Raw genomic sequence first — 21,260 nt, 5'->3', positions numbered from 1 at the left:
GCTTTTGCGTTGTGTTGTCAAATTTTGTATTTCTGGGGCGTTTAGTTGTGTTATAGTCACGATGCGTATAAGCAATATAAACATTATATTGTACTAGACCACTGTTCTGCAATATTATTAGTAATATTACATGTAATATATCATTATCATTATACGGCATTACATTATATTATTATGAATAGTATATGTACACACAATATTTTATATTATTAGCATAGCACAATATAAGCATTATATATTACTATATTGTACTAGACCACTGTTCTGCAATATTATTAGTAATATTGCATGTAATATATCATATACAATTATAATAGTGTATCCTCATTTCCAACAGACCTCTGAAGATGCCATGAGCCAGATGCAGGAGAAACGTCAGGAGAGAGTGCTGCTGGGACATGGCCATACAGCCTAAAAAAACTCACACCAACCCTATGGCAGTATCAGTATAGATAGGGCTTGAAAGAATGGGGAGGGGGGGGAGAGAAAGTGGCCAACTGCGCGCATGCGCACATTCACACATATATAGCCAGAGGGGGCCATGAGGACGCGCGTTCCGTTGGCAGGAGGCGTGAGCTCTTGCGCATGCGCATCCCGCTCTCAAGAAAAGGCGAGGGAGAAGAGGGCGCCTGCGCGGAGAGGGGGCTTCCGGAGGGCGCATGCGCGAGCACCTGGCTTAGCTGGGCTCCTCAGCGTCGGTCCCCGAGGCGAGGTCTGAGGTAAGAGAGGCCGCCGGGCTGGGCTGCGGAGTAGGCCGCGAACCCTCACGCCCCGAGGCCTGCAGTGGAGGATGAGCCAGAGGGCCTTCGTGGGGATTGGCGAGCCCAGGCCAAACTCTAGCCTTGCAAGGTGTTTTGGACTCCAGCTCCCAGAAGCCCTGGGCATTGGCTGAGGGCGCTGAGGCTTCTGGGAGTTGAAGTCCAAATTCACAGACACCCCTACAAGCCCGTCGCCAAGTGGGGGGGGGGGGGCAATTAAGGGGCTGGCCTGAATAGAGACAGGTGTTTACCTGAAACCCCCTACTCTTAATTTCTGCCAAGTCTATGAGAAGCACAATCTAGAGTTTCAGGTAAACATCTCCAGTAAAGTCTCACTTATCCAACATAAACGGGCCGGCAGAATCAATATCACGATATATTGAAAACATTGACAACAAAAATGCGTTGGATAATCCAGAATGTTGGATAAGCGAATGTTGGATAAGTGAGACTCTACTGTATTTCTGTTTTATGGACTCTTCTAGGAGAGCCCCCAGTGGCGCAGCGTGTTAAAGCGCTGAGCTGCTGAACTTGCTGGACTAAAGGTTGCCAGGTTCGAACCCGGGGAGCTGGGTGAGCTCCTGCTGTTAGCCCCAGCTTCTGCCAACCTATTTATTTATTTATTATTACAACATTTATATCCTGCCCTTCTCACCCGAGAGGGGACTCAGGGCGGCTTACAATAAACACACATATAACAATTATACAATACACTATAAATCAGATTAAAAATTATTAACTTACACCTAGCGGTTCGAAACCATGCAAAGATGAGTAGATCGATAGGTACTGCTCCTCCAGCAGGAAGGTAACATGACCTTGGAGGTGTCTACGGACAACGCCGGCTCTTCGGCTTAGAAATTGAGAAGAGCATCAACCCCCAGAGTCGGACATGCCAGGGGAAAACCTTTACCTTTATATACACCCCACTTGCCTCATTTCCAACCTCTGAAGATGCCTGCCAGAGATGTTGGCAAAACGTCAGGAGAGAATAATAATACAGTAGAGTCTCACTTATCCAACATTCGCTTATCCAACGTTCTGGATTATCCAACACATTTTTGTAGTCAATGTTTTCAATACATCGTGATATTTTGGTGCTAAATTCATAAATACAGTAATTACTACATAGCATTATTTCATATTGAACTACTTTTTCTGTCAAATTTGTTGTATAACATGATGTTTTGGTGCTTGATTTGTAAAATCATAACCTATTTTGATGTTTAATAGGCTATTCCTTAATCCCTCCTTATTATCCAACATATTCACTTATCCAACATTCTGCCGGCCCGTTTATGTTGCATAAGTGGGACTCTACTGTAATAATAATAACAGCAGCAACTTTATTTTTGTATCATGGGGACAAACCCAACAACAACATAGGTTAAAAAGAGAGATCCATAGATTAAAACATTGTAACAATATAAAACAACATAAAACACATAATTTAAAACCTGGACATAATACAGTAGAGTCTCACTTATCCAACATTCGCTTATCCAACATTCTGGATTATCTAACACATTTTTGTAGTCAATGTGATATTTTGGTGCTAAATTCGTAAATACAGTAATTACAACATAACCTTACTGCATATTGAACTACTTTTTCTGTCAAATTTGTTACTATAACATGATGTTTTGGTGCTTCATTTGTAAAATCATGACTTAATTTGGTGTTTAATAGGCTTCTCCTTAATCTCTCCTTATTATCCAACATATTTGCTTATCCAATGTTCTGCCAGCCCATTTATGTTGGACTCTACTGTAGTAACAGAGGGTAAAATCCTACTGGAACATGGCCATATTGCCCAAAAAAACCTCACAGCAAACCAGTTAGTAGTAACGTTTTCATGAGGGATGGTAGTGCTTTTCTAGCGTGAATTGGGGTTCTTCAGCGTAAGAATTGGAACTAACTCGGAGAAGATATGCCTTGTATCTGATGTGGAAGATCTAAAGCAAAGTCGCTGTTGTTACCATTTGTCTTCTGGAGTGAGTGTTGATACTCTAAACACCTTGAGTTAAGTTCGTAGTTACAGAGAGGTTATGGCCCAAACACTGTTGGTTAGATTTAAAGATCTGTTTGTGTTTTTCTTACTCACGTGGTGTTAAGTTTTAATTGCCCAGGTTGGTAAACTTGTAATTGCTGATATCCTGTAGGCTGAGTAAATGTAAACATGACCCCTTTTATACTGTTTGTGTTGTACAATTTACAAGAGTCTCTTGAGCCTAAAGGATTTCAAAACAATTTCTGTTGCCTTCCATGATGTTAGTCTTCGGAGTATTTTGTCCTGTGGTTCGAAAAATAAAAAAGGCACCAAGCTGATGAAGGCCATCATCAGAACAGTTCTTCTGAAGCTTTACCAAAATGCCCATGTGTCTGTAATTAATTGATTAGGCTGATTAAAGTCATGAGTTAGCAATTAAGCCATTACTTCTGGCTCTTGGACAGTAGTCCCTCCTATATAGAGTAGGGAAAGTGAGAAGTCCAGAAGAGAATTAATATCGATACAACAAAGAAAGTAAGTAAGAAAGAAGATCATATACTGTTAGACTGAAACTTTGAAAAAATTACTAAAAATTTAAAATAAAAATTTAAAATAAAAAATTACTAAAAATAAAAAAAACTTTGAAAAAAGTTCTGTAAACTTGTTCTTAAGTTGAATTTGTATGTAAGTCAGAAGAGGTCCATTTTAAGTGTAACACTCTCTGTATATGCATGCTTTGGATACCATAGGGAAGGGCTGACACCCCTGTAGTGCTTCCTTCTGATGTTCTTCTTTCAAGCCATTGCCACCCATTCTGAATTTGATTTGGGTTGCTGTGGGTTTTCTGGGCTGTCTGGCCATGTTCCAGAAGCATTCTCTCCTGACGTTTCACCCACATATATGGCAGGCATCCTCAGAGGTTGTGAGGTCTGTTGGAAACTAGGCTGTGGGGTTTGTATATCTGTGGAATGTCCAGGGTGAGCGAAAGAAAGAACTCTTGTCTGTTGGAGGCAAGTATGAATTTTGCAGTTGACCGCCTTGATTAGCATTGAATAGCCTTGCAGCTTCAAAGCTTGTCTACTTCCTGCCTGGGTGAATACTTTGTTGGGAGGTGTTAGCTGGCCCTGATTGATTCATGTCTGGAATTCCTCTGTTTTCTGAGTGTTGTTCTTTATTTACTCCCCTGATTCTAGAGGGTTTTTTTAATACTGGGAGCCAGATTGTGTTTATTTGCATCGTTTCCTCCTTCCTGTTGAAATTGCCCTCATGCTTCTTGTGGATTTCAATGGCTTCTCTGTATTGTCTGATATAGTGGTTCTTAGAGTGGTCCAGCATTTCTGTGTTCTCTAATAATACCCTGTGTCCAGGTTGGTTCATCAAATGCTGTGCTATGGCTGACTTCTCTGGTTGAGTCAGTCTGCGGTGCCTTTCGTGTTCCTTGATTCGTGTTTTGGTGCTTCATTTGGTAGTCCCTCTGTAGACTTGTCCACAGCTGCATGGTATACGGTAGACGCTTGCCATGAAAATGAAGAAAATCTGGCTACCAGTATTTTAAAAAAACTCTAAAATTAGGACAGTAAATAAAGAACAACACTCTGAAAACAGGGGAATTCCAGACATGAAACAATCGGGGCCAACAAAGGATTCCCTCAGGCAGGAATGAGCCAGGATTTGAAGCTGCAAGGCGTTTCAGTGAATAAGCCCACCAGACATGCAACTGTTTACAAATTTGTACTGCACTTTATCATTGTTCCTCACTCTATATGTTTTCATACTTTAATGGAACCGTACTCGCCCTGATTTTATCTACAGACCCTCAGAGTTCTTGCACTAGTCACCCTCTGTTGTATGAAGCAATTGATGCTCAGGATTTTAAAGTAATTGTTATGTTATGTTGTTTATACTTTATTGCTATACTGTTTTCAAATTACTGTTTGTATGTAAATTTATGTTGTTGTTGGGCTTGTCCCTGTGTAAGCTGCCCCAAGTCCCTTTGTGGAGATGGAGGTGGGGTACAAGAATAAATTATTATTATTATTATTATTATTATTATTATTATTATTATTATTATTGTTATTATTCAGTGAGGATGCCTACCATAGATGCTTCTGGAACATGGCCAGACAGCCCGAAAAACTCACAGAAACCCACCCCTGTAGTATTTCCTTCAGATGTACTGTTTTCAAGCCATTGCCACCCATTCTGTATTTGTGTTTTTCCTTTTTCCTGCCTACATGTAGTACCTTACATCTATCCCTACAAAAATGCATTCTGTTAAGTTTTGACCCAGCATATACATATAGCCTTCGTGTGTTTACATTTTTTTCCAGGGACGAAGACTGAAAAAGGACTTTTTTTATGTCACCCTCAAAAGACAAGCTCAGCAGCTATGGGTGAATATAGCCGCTTCATTGATTGGGATAAGATGGACTCTACCATCCAGGACCAGGATGCAAAGGAACTGACCAGCACCGAATTTCAAGACCTGAAGCAACTGGCTCGCCAAGGGTACTGGGCCAAGAACCACTCCTTAAGAGCGAAGGTATACCAGAAACTGATCAGTGACATCCCTTGCCGCACCGTGACGCCGGATGCACACGTCTACAGGGACATTGTATTGAAAATTGCTGGGAAGCGTAACAGCAGCAGCCTTCCGCTTCCAGAATTTGTAGACAACAGCCTGGTTCCCACTTACTGCCTGAACGCGGAGGGCATCGGTGCGGTCAGGAAGATAATCTCGTGCATTGCCAGCCAGTTCCCAGACATATCATTTTGCCCCGCTCTGCCTTCCGTGGTGGCGCTCCTCCTTCACTACAGCAGGGATGAAGCCGAGTGCTTTGAGAAGGTTTGCCGTATCCTGGCCTGCAACGACCCTTCCAAGCACTTAATTGATCAGACGTTCTTGGCTTTTGAGTCCTCTTGTATGACATTTGGGGATCTGGTCAACAAGTACTGCCAGGCTGCCCACAAGCTGATGGTGGCCGTCTCGGAAGACGTGCTGGAAGTGTATTCGGACTGGCAGCGCTGGCTTTTTGGAGAACTCCCTCTGACTTACATTGCTCGTGTCTTTGATGTTTTCTTGGTCGAGGGCTACAAGGTTCTCTATCGTGTCGCCCTGGCCCTCCTCAAATTCTTCCATAAAGTCAGGGTTGGGCAGACTTTGGAGTCGGACAATATACAACAGGACATCCGTACTTTCGTTAGGGATATTGCGAAATCGGTGTCTCCTGAGAGGTTGCTAGAGAAAGCGTTTGCGATTCGGCTCTTCTCCCGGAAAGAGATTCAGCTTTTGCAGATGGCCAATGAGAAGGCTCTTCAGCAGAAAGGCATCACAGTGAAGCAGAAAAGGTAAAGTTGGGGTGATCCGTAATGTCACGTAATATGGCAAAAGCGTTATTCGCGTGGCGTAGTAAGTGCAGTCATTAGGGTGGGAGCACAGTGTTTCTTCAGTGTGCAGCCAGCGGAAAAAGATAAAACACAGCCCATGCACCATATCAATGTGGTTTGCAACAAGTGCATCCCGGGTGTGTTTAGCTTAAGATCTTCAGAGGAGGCCCTGCTCTCGATCCCACCACCTTCGCAAGCACGACTGGTGGGAACAAGAGACAGGGCCTTCTCAGTGGTGGCCCCCTCCCTTATGAGATCAGGCAGGCTCCCTCGCTCCTATTCTTTTGTAAACATCTCAAAACTTGGCCATGGGACCAGGCCTTTGAGCAATAGTAGCAGCTCTAACTGTAAAACGAAATTAGGATGAATAATGGACAGACCCAGACCACGATTGGGAATGTGCCCATGAATGTATATTTATATGGATGTTTTATCTAATGCTATCTATTTTAACTGTAATTGTTTTTATATATTATGTTTTATATTGGTTTGTTCAGCGTCTAGTGATGCTGTATGTAAGACCGTCCTGACTTCCCCCTTGAGGGTGGGAAGGACAGGATATAAATGCTTGTAATAAATAATAAATAAATAATAGTCTTGGCGAAGGGAAGGTTAAGAGATGATACGATATCTGTGAGACTAGGAAGATGCGCAACTTTTGAGGATGCCTGCCATAGATGTGGGTAAAATGTCAGGAGAGAATGCTTCTGGAACAGGGTCAGACAGCCCGGAAAACTCACAGCAACCCAATATCTGGATTTTATGTGCCACAGCAATAAGCATGAAAAAAGAAACACTCTATAGCAGTATTTCTGATGTTTCACATGTCTGATATATCCCACTGTCTGGGAAATGTGGAAATAGAAGTGTCACCTCAAGTTCGACACTGTTGTGTGAAAAGCTATTAAGTGAAAATAAACGTGACCCAGAAGCTCGGAAGGAATTGAGAAGTGACAAAACAGTGAATATGCAACAACTGTGCATTAAACGTTTTGTTGATTTGATTCAGACCTTACTCTTTGTGTTTCTCTGTAGGCTTCTTCCACACACTTCGGTGGGGATGTTTGAAATCGCTGATCTTTTCCTTGTTTTTCTGTTTTTGTCTCCTCTTCCATGCCTTCTTGTTCTGTCAATTCCATCTCTTCTACTCCCTTCCTTTTTTGCAGCGTTGCATCCCCCAAAAGGTAGGTCTAAAGATTTAAATCTTCATTCTTTGCTGTCACCTGCCTTTGCTTTGCTTCCTCACGGCTGTTACCGCTGCTCATTACTTGGACAATTACAGCATTTACTTCTAATGATACCATTACTTAAAATGGGATCAGTGGAGGGGAAATTCAATGAAGTCTTGCCAGTGCTTTCGTGAGTCTTGGTGTAAAAGGTCTCCATTGTAATCTACCTTGATTTCTCTTTATTTGTCATGAAGTTCTTGGGTTTTGTTGGCAAAATATGAGCCCGTTTTGACCTGGTCATACTGTAGAGGACATTGGAGTCAGTTGGCAAAATAATAATAGTAATGCAGAGCCATTAAGTGAGCAACAAGATGCATAGTCACTCTTTATATGATTAGATAAACTTTGTTTTGGAAAATGGTAGCTAACTATATAACTAACTAGCTTGGGGACCCAGTGATGCCAGGGTTATTAGAAGAAGGCATTGTTTGTTAGCTAATATCACTTAAGTTTGGTCCAGATCCATCGTTGGTTGGGTTCAGTGCTGTCTGGATAAGGGTGAACTATAACTCCCAGATTCCCAGGGCAATCACCTCCAAACCCTGCCAGTATACAGAGTTGGCCATGTTGGATCTGTGTGACAAGTTGACTGATACTATCAACTGTTTTATTCTTGTCTTACATTGTATTACTGTTTTTATCTTTTATACTGTGAATTGTATTTATATTGTTGTTTATTTCGTCAATGTTGTTTGGGCCTTTGCCCCGTGTAAGCTGCCCCGAGTCCCCACGGGGAGATGGTGGCGGCGTATAAATAAAGTATTATATTATAAGTTTAAGGAGCCCCGGTGGCGAAGTGTGTTAAAGCACTGAGCTGCTGAACTTGCAGACCGAAATCCCGGGAGTGGAGTGAGCGCCTGCTGTTGCGCCAGCTTCTGCCAACCTAGCAGTTCGAAAACATGCCAATGTGAGTAGATCAATAGGTACCACTCTGGCGGGAAGGTAATGGCGCTCCATGCAGTCATGCCAGTGGCCACATGACCTTGGAGGTGTTTACGGACAATGCCGGCTCTTCAGCTTAGAAATGGAGATGAGCACCAACCCCCAGAGTCAGACATGACTGGACTTAAGTTTGGTCCAGATCTGATGTCAGCTGGATTCACTGCTTTCTGGATGTAGGTGAACTATAACTCCCAAAATCAAGGTCCGTTCCCCTAAACCCCTGCAGTATGTTCAGTTGGTCATGGGGCTTCTCTGTGCCAAGTTTGGTCCTAGTCCATTGTTGGTGGGGGTCACAGTGCTCTCTGGATGTCGGTCAAGTGCAAGTCTTGTAAATTATGGTTAATTCTCCCCAAACCTCTTATTCAGTTGCTGACCAATTCCTCTGTTAACTGCATGCCATAGGAAAGGGTAGGAAAGGGTTAAGGAAGAGGCAGTGGGTGGGGTTATGCAAATTAAGAAACTCTGGGATGTCCATTCTGGAGGAAAAACAGAACATCTAGGCTGAAATTGTTCCTTATTATTATTCTTACAGTGCTCCATGCAGTCTTGCCAAATGGAGATGAGCACCAACCCCCAGAGTCAGGGAAAACCTTTACCTTCATTTCTGATTATTACAAAAAGTTCGATTTTGTTGGCTTGTGTAATTGATAGGATTTTTCAGACCAAAACATTCCATTTCTTTTCCAATGGCTACGGCTTTGGTGCACTGGGGTTGCTTGCATACAGGGACATGCAAACTCTAGGAAAGCAATTAAAGGGCAAACTGAAAACTTATTGTACAGTGGCATATGCGTATCAGAGAGGGAGAGTAAACAGCTCTTCTGCACTCACTTCTGCAATGGCCAGCCACACCAACTTGCCTGCTGCTGCATCTGTCAGGTCTCATGAGGAGCTTCTATTGCTTGCATACGGTATGTGAAAGAGGAGAGCCAAGGGCCAATTCAACTGAATTAACTCCCAAGAGAAAAGGATGGGAGGGTGCCTGTGACTTCACTCCCATGTTTATTTATTTTTATTTTATTTTTATTTATTTTACAGTATTTATATTCCGCCCTTCTCACCCCGAAGGGGACTCAGGGCGGATTACAGTGAACACATATATGGCACACATTCAATGCCAACAGACAAACCACATACATTAGACAGACTCAGAGGCATTTTTAACATTTTTCCAGCTTCACGATTCCGGCCACAGGGGGAGCTGTTGCTTCACCGTCCAGTAGTGGCTGTACTTCCTCATTCCTTTCCTCGTATTTTGCTGGCAGTTTTTTATGGTGTTGTAAATTAGCCTCCCTAAATTTCCCTAATTGGCAGGTGCAACTGTCTTTCGGGGCTTCATAGGTCAACAGCAAGCCGGGGCTATTAATGGTCGGAGGCTTAACCCGACCCAGGCTTCGAACTCATGACCTCTCGGTCAGTAGTGATTTATAGCAGCTGGTTACTAGCTTCTTTCTCAAGCTGAGACACTTATAAAAATTGCATTATTAAAGATATAAAAATGCTAAACCAAGATAGATATAGAGCCATGTCCGTTCTATTGCCCTTTCATTGCTTCCCTATTGTGTGGCAGAGCTTTCTTCCTACTTACAAACTCCTGGGTTGATCAGTCATGGTATACCTACTAATCTGCAAATGCCTCTGGTTGCCTGGAAATTATTCTTCCTTCTCGTAGGGAAATCCCGGTTTGGTCATTATGTGCCTTGGTGCGTTGTCCTTGGATCCTTTTCTCAGCAGTGCTTTCTGTTGCTCTGCAGGCAAAATGTCCACTTGGCCGTTCATGCAGAAAATTTCAAGTCTGAAATTGTTGACGTAAAGAAAATGAGAGATATCTGGTCGTGGATTCCCGAACGCTTTGCACTTTGCCAGCCTCTGCTGCTTTTCACCACCTCTGAGCATGGATGCAGCCTAAGCAGGTAATGCTCCCGCCTTACATATTGGTCAAGGGATCCATGGTGGTGAACAGAGCGCCACAAGGCAGCTAATTTCATCTCACATGTATATATACATCTCTATTCATGTAGGTTCTATTCACATTGCGAGGGACATGAACCGACCCTCCTTCTGATCAAAACAACCAAACAAGAGGTACGTGGGTAGGATAAGTAGCATTGTTACTAAAGGACAGTATGTCACTTTGTTGTAGCTCCTATAAACAGACAAAGGAAGGCCTGAAATCCTTTCTAACATGATTCATCATGGAATTAACTTTATTTTAGTGAACCTCCCTAATGTTTGCTAATCCTTTTCTTGTACTGCATGGGTATTACTGAAGAGAGCACCAGGTGGCGCAGCATGTTAAAGTGCTGAGCTTGCAGACCGAAAGGTTGCAGGTTCGAATCCGGAGAGCGCCCACTATTAGCCCCAGCTTCTGCCAACCTAGCAGTTTGAAAACATTCAAATGTGAGTAGATCAATAGGTACTGCTCCAGCAGTCATGCCAGTGGCCACATGACCTTGGAGGTGTCTACGGACAACGCCGGCTCTTCGGCTTAGAAATGGAGATGAACACCAACCCCCAGAGTCGGACACAACTGGGCTTAACGTCCGGGGAAAACCTTTACTAGGTGTTTTTCGTAATCCCTCCTTTCACTTTTAGGACTGGTAGGATTCCTGGGGGAAATGAAACCAGGGGAGCATATGTTGTAAATACCATCTCTCTATTATTACATCTATTATACAGTGCAGCATGTATGCAAACACCACGGTTTGTGGATGGGACTGATATGTATTGAAACACGTATCACCTGCATATCCAAAAACGTAGATTGATCCTTAATCTACCAGTTCTGAGGCTTTTTTTCATGAAAGCTTTTGGTGGTCAAACTGCTGATTGTTATGTTTCCCTGAAATGCTGCCTGTTCCCCCATCCTAGGTATGTGGCGCTTATTTGTCAACTGACTGGAATGAACGTAAGCGAGGAGGAGGCAAGCTGAGTTACTTCGGGACAGGAGAATGTTTTGTTTTCAGGGTAAGAAGTGATCTGTGTGTGTGTGTGTGTGTGTGCACGCATGTAGATTTGAACAACAAATAATAATAATAATAATAATAATAATAATAATAATAATAATAGAACAAGGTTTGGATCATTGATGTTGCCATCCCAGGTGACAGTCGCATAGATGAAAAACAACAGGAAAAACTCAGCCGCTATCAGGACCTCAAGATTGAACTTCAAAGACTCTGGCAGAAACCAGTGCAGGTGGTCCCAGTGGTGATGGGCACACTGGGTGCCGTGCCAAAAGATCTCAGCCGGCATTTGGAAACAAGAGACATTGACAAAATCATGATCTGCCAACTGCAAAAGGCCACCCTGCTGGGATCTGCACGAATCATCCGAAAATACATCACACAGTCCTAGACACTTGGGAAGTGTTCGACTTGTGGTTTTGCGAAACGAAATCCAGCATATCTATCTTGTTTGCTGTGCCATACAATGTCGTTGTGTTGATAATAATAATAATTATATACCGCTCTATCTCCTCGAGAGGACTCAGGGCAGTTTCCAACATGTGTATATCTCTTGTCCAGTTCTTGGCTTTATGCTGTGGCGCAGCTGGTTAGTAGCCAGCTGCAATAAATCACTACTGACTGAGAGGTCATGAGTTCGAAGCCAGCCCAGGTCAGGGTAAGCTGACCATAAAATAGTCCAGCTTGCTGCTAAACCTAGGCAGCCGAAAGACAGTTGCATCTTATTTTTGAATATTTACCGTATTTCAAAGAAAAACAGTAAACTAGCTCTCTAAGTGGAAAAGTAGGGTAAAAAAAACAATATGGTATTAACAATAACATAATAATACTTAATTTGTGTCCCGCCCCATCTTCCTCCCCATGGGGACTCAGGCCGGCTTCCAACATAGTAACAGGCAAACATTCTGTGCCTATATAAATGCAGAACTAGATATAGATCTAGAATTATAGACACTAATTTCACATATGCATTTCCCCCTAAAATCCTCTCTATATATTTGTGCATTTTCCTCCTGCATCTATCTAGAAATCTCTATATGTGTTTGTGTGGATTTCCCCTGCACATATTTCCAAGCCCTATATGTCTATATTCATATCTATTTATCTAGACATCTCTCTATATATAGATAATTATATCTGTATAGGATTTGCAAAGACTTGCAAACATGTGAGGCAAAAATGTATATATAAAAATAATGTATACACACACAGAGTCTCACTTATCCAACATAAACGGACCGGCAGAATATTGGATAAGCGAATATGTTGGATAATAAGGAGGGATTAAGGAAAAGCCTATCAAGCATCAAATTAGGTTATGATTTTACAAATCAAGCACCAAAACATCATGTTATACAACAAATTTGACAGAAAAAGTAGTTCAATATGAAATAATGCTATGTAGTAATTACTGTATTTACAAATTTAGCACCAAAATATCACGATGTATTGAAAACATTGACTACAAAAATGTGTTGGATAATCCAGAACGTTGGATAAGTGAGACTCTACTGTAGATACAGATACACAGGTACATGGAAATCTCTAGCTATCTATATGTATATAGGATTTGCAAAGACTTGCAAACATACGAGGGGGAAATTCATATATAAAATTAATGTAGATAGATACATAGGGATCGCAAAGGCTTGCAAGGGGAAGTGCCTACATATCTGTAGCAGAGATTAACAAATATTTCAGGGGGAAATACTTTTATAAGATAAGATATATTCTTCTTCTTGACTTGCAAGGGCTTCTTTTCCTTTTCAAAACAGTCCCTTGGTTAAGAGCGAGGGAGGCTTTGGAAAAGTAAACACTGATAAGGGAGGGCAAGATGAGAGATAAATATGTCATATATTGCAAGCAAAGGCCTCCAGCTACCGGCTTGACCTTGACCCGATTATAAGCCGGGGGAGGCTTTTCCAGCTCATAAAAAGGGCTGAAAACCTCAGCTTATTTTCAAGTATATATGGTATGTTGATGGGGCTTGTCCCCATGTGAGCCGCCCTGAGTCCCTTCAGGGAGATGGAGGCGAAATAAAAGAATAAAGTTGTTATTATTAGTATTATTATTATGTAGACCTAAGAACCGCCTTGTTCAATACCTGTGCCTTTTGTTAATGTAGGATTTGTGTATTGGTAGTGTTTAAATGCAATTTGTGTCTTGTCTGTATTGCATACTGATTGCATCATCCAGGGTGAACTATAGTCTGGAAAGAGTTAATTACTAAGAAGCTGTGATGTCCTTGATGTGTGGCTGGAACTGGGGAGTGTCCAGACACAAGTGTTTGTGCATTACTAATTGCATCAGTTGAGTTCTGAGTTGAGTGCTGTCTGCCTAGAGTGAGAGTGAAGTCCAGTGTTCGTCTGCAAGTCTGTTTGTCTTGATTATTACTGCATATAGCAAAACTTTGTATATAGTTTTACTAACGTCTCTGGGTGTCTCTTTGTTCTGCATTCCACTGACTCCATCCAACTACTGCTGCGCTGCAATTACTCTGACACCTTTTTCTCTGCACAATACACTTGAATGACATTGAGGGGCTACTCGTGCCAAAGAGACTTCTCAGAGCATAAAGTCGCCTTGTGAAGAGGAACCCCAGGCAAAGTTCTGCCTTCTTGGCTCATTCCATCTCTCCTCTGTTCTCCCAGCTGGTACCTGAAGTGGAGCGCTACGAGTGGGTGATAATCAAGCACCCGGAGCTGGCTGTGGCCGGAGTCGAACAAGCAAACAGTTCTTCGCAGATGTCCGACCCTCCGTCTTCAGCGAGCCTCCCCTCCAATCCCTCAGACCGCCTCTCACCCTTTCTTTCGGCCCGGCACTTCAATTTACCTTCCAAAGCGGCCTCCATGTTTATGGCTGGGGGTGTGGAATGCATCATCATAGGTAAGTCTGTGCTCACCTACTACTGCATATCCCAATATCTGTCCATAGTTCAAGAAACAAATGCTCTTTTTGTGTATGCGTATACAGCAGCATTTCTCAACCTGGGGGTCGGGACCGCTGGGGGTCACAAGGGGGTGTCAAAGAGGTCGCCACATCCCTCCAGTATTTTCTGTTGGTCATTAGGGTTCTGTGTGGGAAGTTTGGCCCAATCAAATTGATCACATTTGATCGGGCGGCTCACAACAGGGACAAGCCCAAACAACGACACAACATATTGGACAAAACTTAAAACATTTCAACAATACACAAAATAATATAATGGACAATACATTAAAATCCAAGCAGATAAAATCAGAGTAATTAAGTAATACAGTACCTCAATAATAATAATAATAATAATAATAATAATAATAATAATAATAATAATAATAATAATACCATTATTATTAAAATAAAAAGCCTATATAAACCTCTATAATAATAATAACAACAACAGCAGCAGCAACAAGAACTTTATTTTTAAAAATAGAGGTGGGATACAAAAATAAAATTATTATTATTAGTAATACAGTAGAGTCTCACTTATCCAAGCTAAATGGGCTGGCAGAAGCTTGGATAAGCAAATATGTTGGATAATAAGGAGGGATTAAGGAAAAACCTATTAAACATCAAATTAGGTTATGATTTTACAAATTAAGCACCAAAACATCATGTTATGCAACAAATTTGACAGAAAAAGTAGTTCAATATGCAGTAATGCTATGTAGTAATTACTGTATTTACGAATTTAGCACCAAAATATCACAATGTATTGAAAACATTGACTACAAAAATGTGTTCGATAATCCAGAACGTTGGATAACCGAGTGTTGGATAAGTGAGACTCTACTGTAATACAGTACCTCAATAATAATAATAATAACAACAACATCAGCAACAACAAGAACTTTATTTTTAAAAATAGAGGCGGGATACAAAAATAAAGTTGTTATTATTAGTATTAATATTATTATTATCCTGCCTCTGTCTCCCCAAAGGGGCCTACATAGGGAATCCCCACAACATAGTTAAAATGTGACACATTAAAATCCATAAACAAAATCATGAAATTATATAAAACAAAACATCTGTTGTCTGTCTTGTCGTTGTTGTAATCAGTATTGACTGTCTGCCACCTATGCGTGTCCTGTGATCCGCCCTGAGTCCTTTTGGGACAAGAAGGGCAGAATATCAATGCTGCAAATAAATGAATGAAATCTGTTCTCTTCTGCGCAGGAGGAGGTGATGGGCAGGCTCTCTACATTGACGCAGACCTCAACCACGGAAGAACGGGGCACTGCAACACTTTTAACAACCAGCCATTGTGTTCTGAAAGTTTCCAGATTGCTATCATGGAAGTGTGGGGTTTCAGGGACACCATGAGCAACTGAGCGGGCTGTGAATTGCAGGGCCATTCCGAGCCCCCTTCTGCTGCAAGAGCCAGTAGGACTTTGGCACTACAGTCGTGGGTTCCTTTGGGGGTTTAGAAAGCTACCTTTCAGGCCTGGACTGAAATTTTTTGTCGGGCTAATCGATTGAATCCTCCCTCTGCGCTCCTGGTGCATATCCCTGGGAGTGCTCTCCCTCCGACATATCGATGCCCGGCTGCGTCAAAGCTGGGGGACCGCCTTCGGGGAGGCCGTGTGTTTTTGGCAGCTTGTTTGGAAAGGGACTCGGGTGTCTCACTTACCCTGGTGTAGCACAAGGTTCAGATTCCTGCAAATGTGAACTCGGGTCCAAAGTGGTTTGCGTACAATCGGATCGTATTAAATTTCAAATTTCCCTTTTCCCTCCCAGCTACGGTCCCACTGTTATGTACCATGGAGTGTGGGAGAGTCCTGTTGCACTTATGCACAATACTCCCAGTGGAACTTTTGATCTAGATCAGGCATGGGACAGCTTGGGCCCTCCTTTTCTCCGGGTGTTTTGGACTGCAACTCCCACCATTCCTCACAGCCTCAGGCCCTTTCCTTTTCCCCCTCAGCCGCTCAAGTGACCAGATAATCACATACAACGCAGGAAGATACTCATACTGAGTCACATGGGAGAGAGAAAGGTGGATTCTTTCGTCGTCCTTATACGAGGGCTATCCAGAAAGTAGGCTACGTTTTGGATTTTAAAAAGGACAAAGTTTAGGATAAATCATTTACCATATGCAGCTGAAAGACACATCCCAAAACTACAATCTCATGTAATCCCCATTTATATTTAGCCACGTTTCTTATAGATAAATGAGTTTGAAAAGTACTGCACCAGTAAATTCCCCGCCTGTGTCCTCAGCTCTTCCCCCTTCTCCCTTCCTGCAGCGGAGCCAAAATCCTGCGCTGCCAGCCATGCCCCCATTGTTGGAAATGGAGGAGAGAGGCCGCAAATTTACAGGTGCAGTACTTTTCAAACTCATTTATCTATAAGAAACGTGGCTAAATTTAAATGAGATTTAAATTTACATGAGATTGTAGTTTTGGGATGTATCTTTCAGCTGCATATGGTAAATGGTTTATTCTAAACTTTGTCCTTTTTAAAATCCAAAGCGTAGCCTACTTTCTGGATAGCCCTTGTATATGTCATCAGTAAGGGACACTGGCTTAAGCGGCTGAGGGGGGAAAGGACGGGGCCGGAGGCTGTGAGGAATGCTGGGAGTTGCAGTCCAAAACATCTGGAGGGAGAGAGGGAGGGCCCAAGTTGGCCCGTGCCTGGTCTAGACCATTTCATGAATCTATTCCTTTATAGAAGTCTTTGTGTTTGCGTGTGCATATATTTGCGATGCCAGCATATCTCTTTGTGTACATATATTTGCGATGCCCGTGAAGCATTCGTGCTTCGTGTTGTGAATGAAGGTGAAGCTGAGTGTTTTTGGGAGCGCTCGTTGACCTGCAGTGCCAGCCCTCGGTTGCAACGCCCTGCCGGCTGCTTTTGTGTTTATCTTCCCGGTTGTGCATATCAGGAATATCATTTTTAGGGTTGGGGAGTAGATTCAGGCAGCTAAAGCCCCAGGCGGTGGATGCAGGACAATTTCCCCCTTTGCACCTATGCGGGTGGTGGTCATGGAAATTGAGAGAATCTTAAGCAACAGTGTTAGTATTCCGGTGTATTGAGACTTTGTTGAAAAGTTCATTGCAGCAGGTTAGAGAAAAATACCTGATCAGTCTCTCAATTAATTACCAATGATGTATTTCTTCTCCTAGCTGCAGAGGGTGCTGTTTTCTCAGTAACCAGAGCGATCACTGAACGTCTGTTTACGTATCAATAACATTCCTTTACTACAGGTTGGAGTCTTCTCTTATCATAGATACACAGCCTACCTTGTTATCTGACTGCGAGAGTTGCCAGTTAAAAGTTTTGAGAATGGAGGTTGCTTTGCCATATCTTTAAGACATATCCAACGATCCGTAGTACTTGGCTCTTTCTTTCGTTATTAGTAACTGGGTCATTTTCAATGCCAAGAGGTCTAAAATGTAAAAAAACGTTCCCACCATCATGTTATAATAACTTTATTTTTATATTTTTATACCCTGCCTCCATATCCACTCAGGGCAGCTAACATGGGGCCAAGCCCAGATAATCATAATAAAACAGGATGAAATACATACAGAACAAAACAGGCATCCTCAACGAAAATAATAATAATTTGAACAGAATAAAACAATCATATTAAACAGTAATGTACTGATTAAATAAAAGCTACATTGTAAGAGTGAAATGTTCTCCAATTTTGTTCAAATTTTAGCCGTAGCGCCAGTCAGGTGTTAAACTAAGTTTCCCAAAATGGGAGGTCTCTCGCTGCAATAGTTGCTGATCTAGACCTCCTTATAGGAAGGGTAGTCAGCATGCACACAACATTTAACAAAATCCCATTTTTGGGGTCTCATAAAATTGAAACTAAATGTATAAGAATGGCTAGGAAATTGAAATCCTGTACAGTTTTTTTTCTGCTAATTCTGATGAAATTAATTTTAACACTATGGACGCAGATAAACTGCATTGAACTGAATGATACGGCACTGTAGACTCATAGAATCCAGTTCAATGCAGCTCAATTGACATTATATCCAGCTAGACAAGTTGACTCAAAGTGTGCATCCAAATGTGTCGTGACAATTTGTGTCTAATATTCAGACTGCGACAATTTCCATGCAAGCAAAGATGCGGACTTGACATTTTGACCAAACATGATGCTTGTGCTGGACATAATCCTTCCAGATTTGCAACTATCCAGCATCTATAACCGCCCTGCAGGATCTCTTCAGATTTGGCACAAATAGTAAAATCTACCAAAGCCAATTATGTAAGAAATGTCTATCTGAATATGCTTGTGAATAGTTTCATCTGAAAAGGAAAATTTTGCTCTACAAGACCGATACGGTTTTGTTTTGCAATGCGACCATTAAATATCCATTTACTCAGGTCCAAGTATGTTACATTTTGTGCATTTATGCATCCTCATGGTCCTGCTACAACACATCAGTCTTGTAGTCATCACAATAGGGGCCAAAATTTCAAGTCCGTATCTTCGTTTGCATGGAAATTGTTGCATTCTGAATTCTGGTCAAAATTTGGCTCTACAAGACGGATATGTTTTTGTTTTGCAATGCGACCCTTAACCATCCATTTACTCAGTATGTTATGTATCACATGGAAGCCATCATCCTCATCACCATAGGGCAAAATTTTCAAGCCCGTATCTTTGTTTGCATGGAAATTATTGCGGTCTGAATATTGGTCAAAATCTGTTGCAACACATTTGGATGTTGCACCCATAATATTAAAAATTAATTTCATCAGAATCAGCAGAAAAAAAACTGTACAGGATTTCAATTGACTAGCCATTTCCATTTTATTAGACCTCAAAAATGGCATTTTCTTAAATATGGTGCACTTGCGGACTGACCACCCTTCAGATCGGGGGTCTAGATCAGCAGCTATTGCAGTGAGAGACCTCCCATTTTGAGAAACTTAGTTTCACACCTGACTGGCGCTACAGCTAAGATTTGAACAAAATTGGAAAACATGATGGTGGGAAGGTTTAGACCACTTGGCATGGAAATGTCCCAATTGGCTCAAACACCGACTTCTGAAACAACAATGGAATAGAGACCACTATCTTCTGCCTCTGTGATCAAGAAAGGTGGTGGAACCCATAGCGTGGATGGTTGCAAGGGCTTGGGAATTATTGTCCAAGGGGAATGTGCACTAGTAGTATATCACGTAATCTACTTCAGCATAAATATCAAGGTGGACGGGATCAAAACATTTCCGGTGATCTGTATCACACAGCCTGTTCACCTACCAAGTATTGTTTCTGTCAGTGGCAATACATTGATTCAACCAATGTATTGCCGTGTCTTAGGAATTAAATCCGTTATAGTAGTAATATGCAGCCTATCTTCCAGCCATCTTTCCTCCCTCTGTTTACATTTGTGTTGGTTTTCAATCCAGCAGTTGAATGAATTATTCCAAAATAACTCACTCAAGTGAATTGCTGTGTGTTATCGAAGGTTACGTGGCCAGGATTGCTGTGAATGAATTATTCCAAAATAACTCACTAAAAGGAATTGCTGTGTGTTATCGAAGGTTTCGTGGCCAGGATTGCTGCGAGTTTTCCAGGTTGTATGGCCATGGTCCAGAAGCATTCTCCCCTGACATTTCACCCACATCTATGGCAGGCATCCTCACAGCCTCAAACCCTCTCCTTTTCCCCCTCAGCCGCTTAAGTGATCAGATAATAACATACAACGCAGGCAGATACTCACACTGAGTCACACAGGAGAGAAGAAGGTGGATTATTTCATCCTTATATACGAAGCCACCTGCTGATCGGTCATCAGTAAGGGATGTGGCTTAAGCGGCTGAGGATGTGAGGATGCCTGCCATAGATGTGGGCGAAACATCAGGAGAGAATGCTTCTGGAGCATGGCCATACAACCCAGAAAACCCAATGAATTGCTATATCATTTATCCAGAAAATGCTTTAGATCTGACTGTTGATATTCAATTATGTAAATTAAATTATCCTCCACATTGATAAGAAGCAGACATTGATTTGAAGTAGGAATATATATATATATATATATATATATATATATATATATATATAAAAATATCTGCCTTGAGGTTGAGGAATATGCATTTCCAGAGCTGAGAAAGGAATTCTGGAGATTCGACCCGGAAAGGACAGCTTGCTGGCTATATATAGCTTCCTTCTGGTCTATTTTGGGGATGGAGGCAAATGAAGTGCTAATCTGCCGAGTGGTTTGAATTCGATAACTCTCTTGAACACTCCATAGTTCAGTGTTAATAAGCAACAGCGACTTAAATCTTGTTAAGGAAGACAACACTTGAATCATTTCTATTTGTCAGGTATACGAGAGAGGGCGAGGGCAGAGAGACTGTTCAGCTCAGAAAAGTAAAACATATCAGCAAAATTTGAATATGCAAAGACGTTAATTACAGTCACTTACGGGTTCTTAAGTTGAAGGAGATCCCACACCTTCCCTGCTCCTCGTCTTTGTATTTCCCTTAAATGTCTTAGACTTTTAGAAATCTTGACAGTCATCCGTGGTGGTTTTGTGTGCTGTCAAAGCCAGGCAGGGTTTTCCTCTCATTTACCTATTTATTACCTCGAACAGGTGATTTATGGAGTTTCAAGTCTCTATCTGGAGACGGAAGGAGGCAAAACGGAGGCTAGTTCTTTCCTCTCCTTGGGGAGTGTCTGTTGTTTTGGAGAAACTTTAAACCTGACCGTAACACATGTGTATGTGCTCGTGTTCGACGGCGTGTTGTGTCCTGGAGGCAACAGCCATTTTCCCAACTTTTTCCACTAATCTTATATATGTTTCCCTTTCCTTCCCCGGTTGATGAAGGTGACGGCAGCTGGCTGTTTGTGTCTGTGAATCTGTGACTCCTCAGAAATAAATATTATCCGTCCAATAAACGAGCTACATGGTTTTTGATGCTGACCGTTTCGTTCTTTGGTCCCTGACGTGAGCAGTCCGATGCCTTTCTCGAGGCAGAAATCCTGCCTCCGACCCAGGATGGGCTGCTTACTCATTTCCAGGAACAAAGA

General features: G+C 42.0%; 1 protein-coding gene across 2 annotated transcripts; it reads left to right on the top strand.

Moving 5' to 3' along the window:
• Positions 1 to 555: 555 nt before the first annotated feature.
• Positions 556 to 19,568, top strand: tbc1d24 (TBC1 domain family member 24). 2 transcript variants are annotated; one of them, XM_003228328.4, is made up of 8 exons: positions 556 to 719; positions 5,079 to 6,096; positions 7,302 to 7,319; positions 10,061 to 10,219; positions 10,328 to 10,391; positions 11,178 to 11,273; positions 13,924 to 14,158; positions 15,434 to 19,568. In XM_003228328.4, exons 2-8 carry the CDS (start codon positions 5,138 to 5,140, stop codon positions 15,586 to 15,588), a joined length of 1,686 nt encoding a protein of 561 aa, XP_003228376.1. In that variant the 5' UTR covers positions 556 to 719; positions 5,079 to 5,137; the 3' UTR covers positions 15,589 to 19,568. The 2 variants fall into 2 exon arrangements, with proteins under 2 accessions (XP_003228376.1, XP_008120152.1); XM_008121945.3 differs by lacking the exon at positions 7,302 to 7,319.
• Positions 19,569 to 21,260: the final 1,692 nt, after the last annotated feature.

This window comes from Anolis carolinensis, unplaced genomic scaffold (genome assembly GCF_035594765.1).
Source record: "Anolis carolinensis isolate JA03-04 unplaced genomic scaffold, rAnoCar3.1.pri scaffold_13, whole genome shotgun sequence".
Classification (NCBI taxonomy): Eukaryota; Metazoa; Chordata; class Lepidosauria; order Squamata; family Dactyloidae; genus Anolis; species Anolis carolinensis.
Note: the sequence above shows the minus strand (reverse complement) of the source record. Positions and strands in the feature narration are given on the sequence as shown.

What these genes read in the sequence shown, in the direction of transcription:
- tbc1d24 (XM_003228328.4), top strand. Translation starts at nt 5,138, where the DNA reads ATGGGTGAATATAGCCGCTTCATTGATTGGGATAAGATGGACTCTACC. An exon ending in TCAAAACAACCAAACAAGAG is followed by an intron (nt 10,392 to 11,177) that starts GTACGTGGGTAG and finishes CCCCCATCCTAG; the next exon opens with GTATGTGGCGCTTATTTGTC. An exon ending in TGTGGAATGCATCATCATAG is followed by an intron (nt 14,159 to 15,433) that starts GTAAGTCTGTGC and finishes TCTTCTGCGCAG; the next exon opens with GAGGAGGTGATGGGCAGGCT.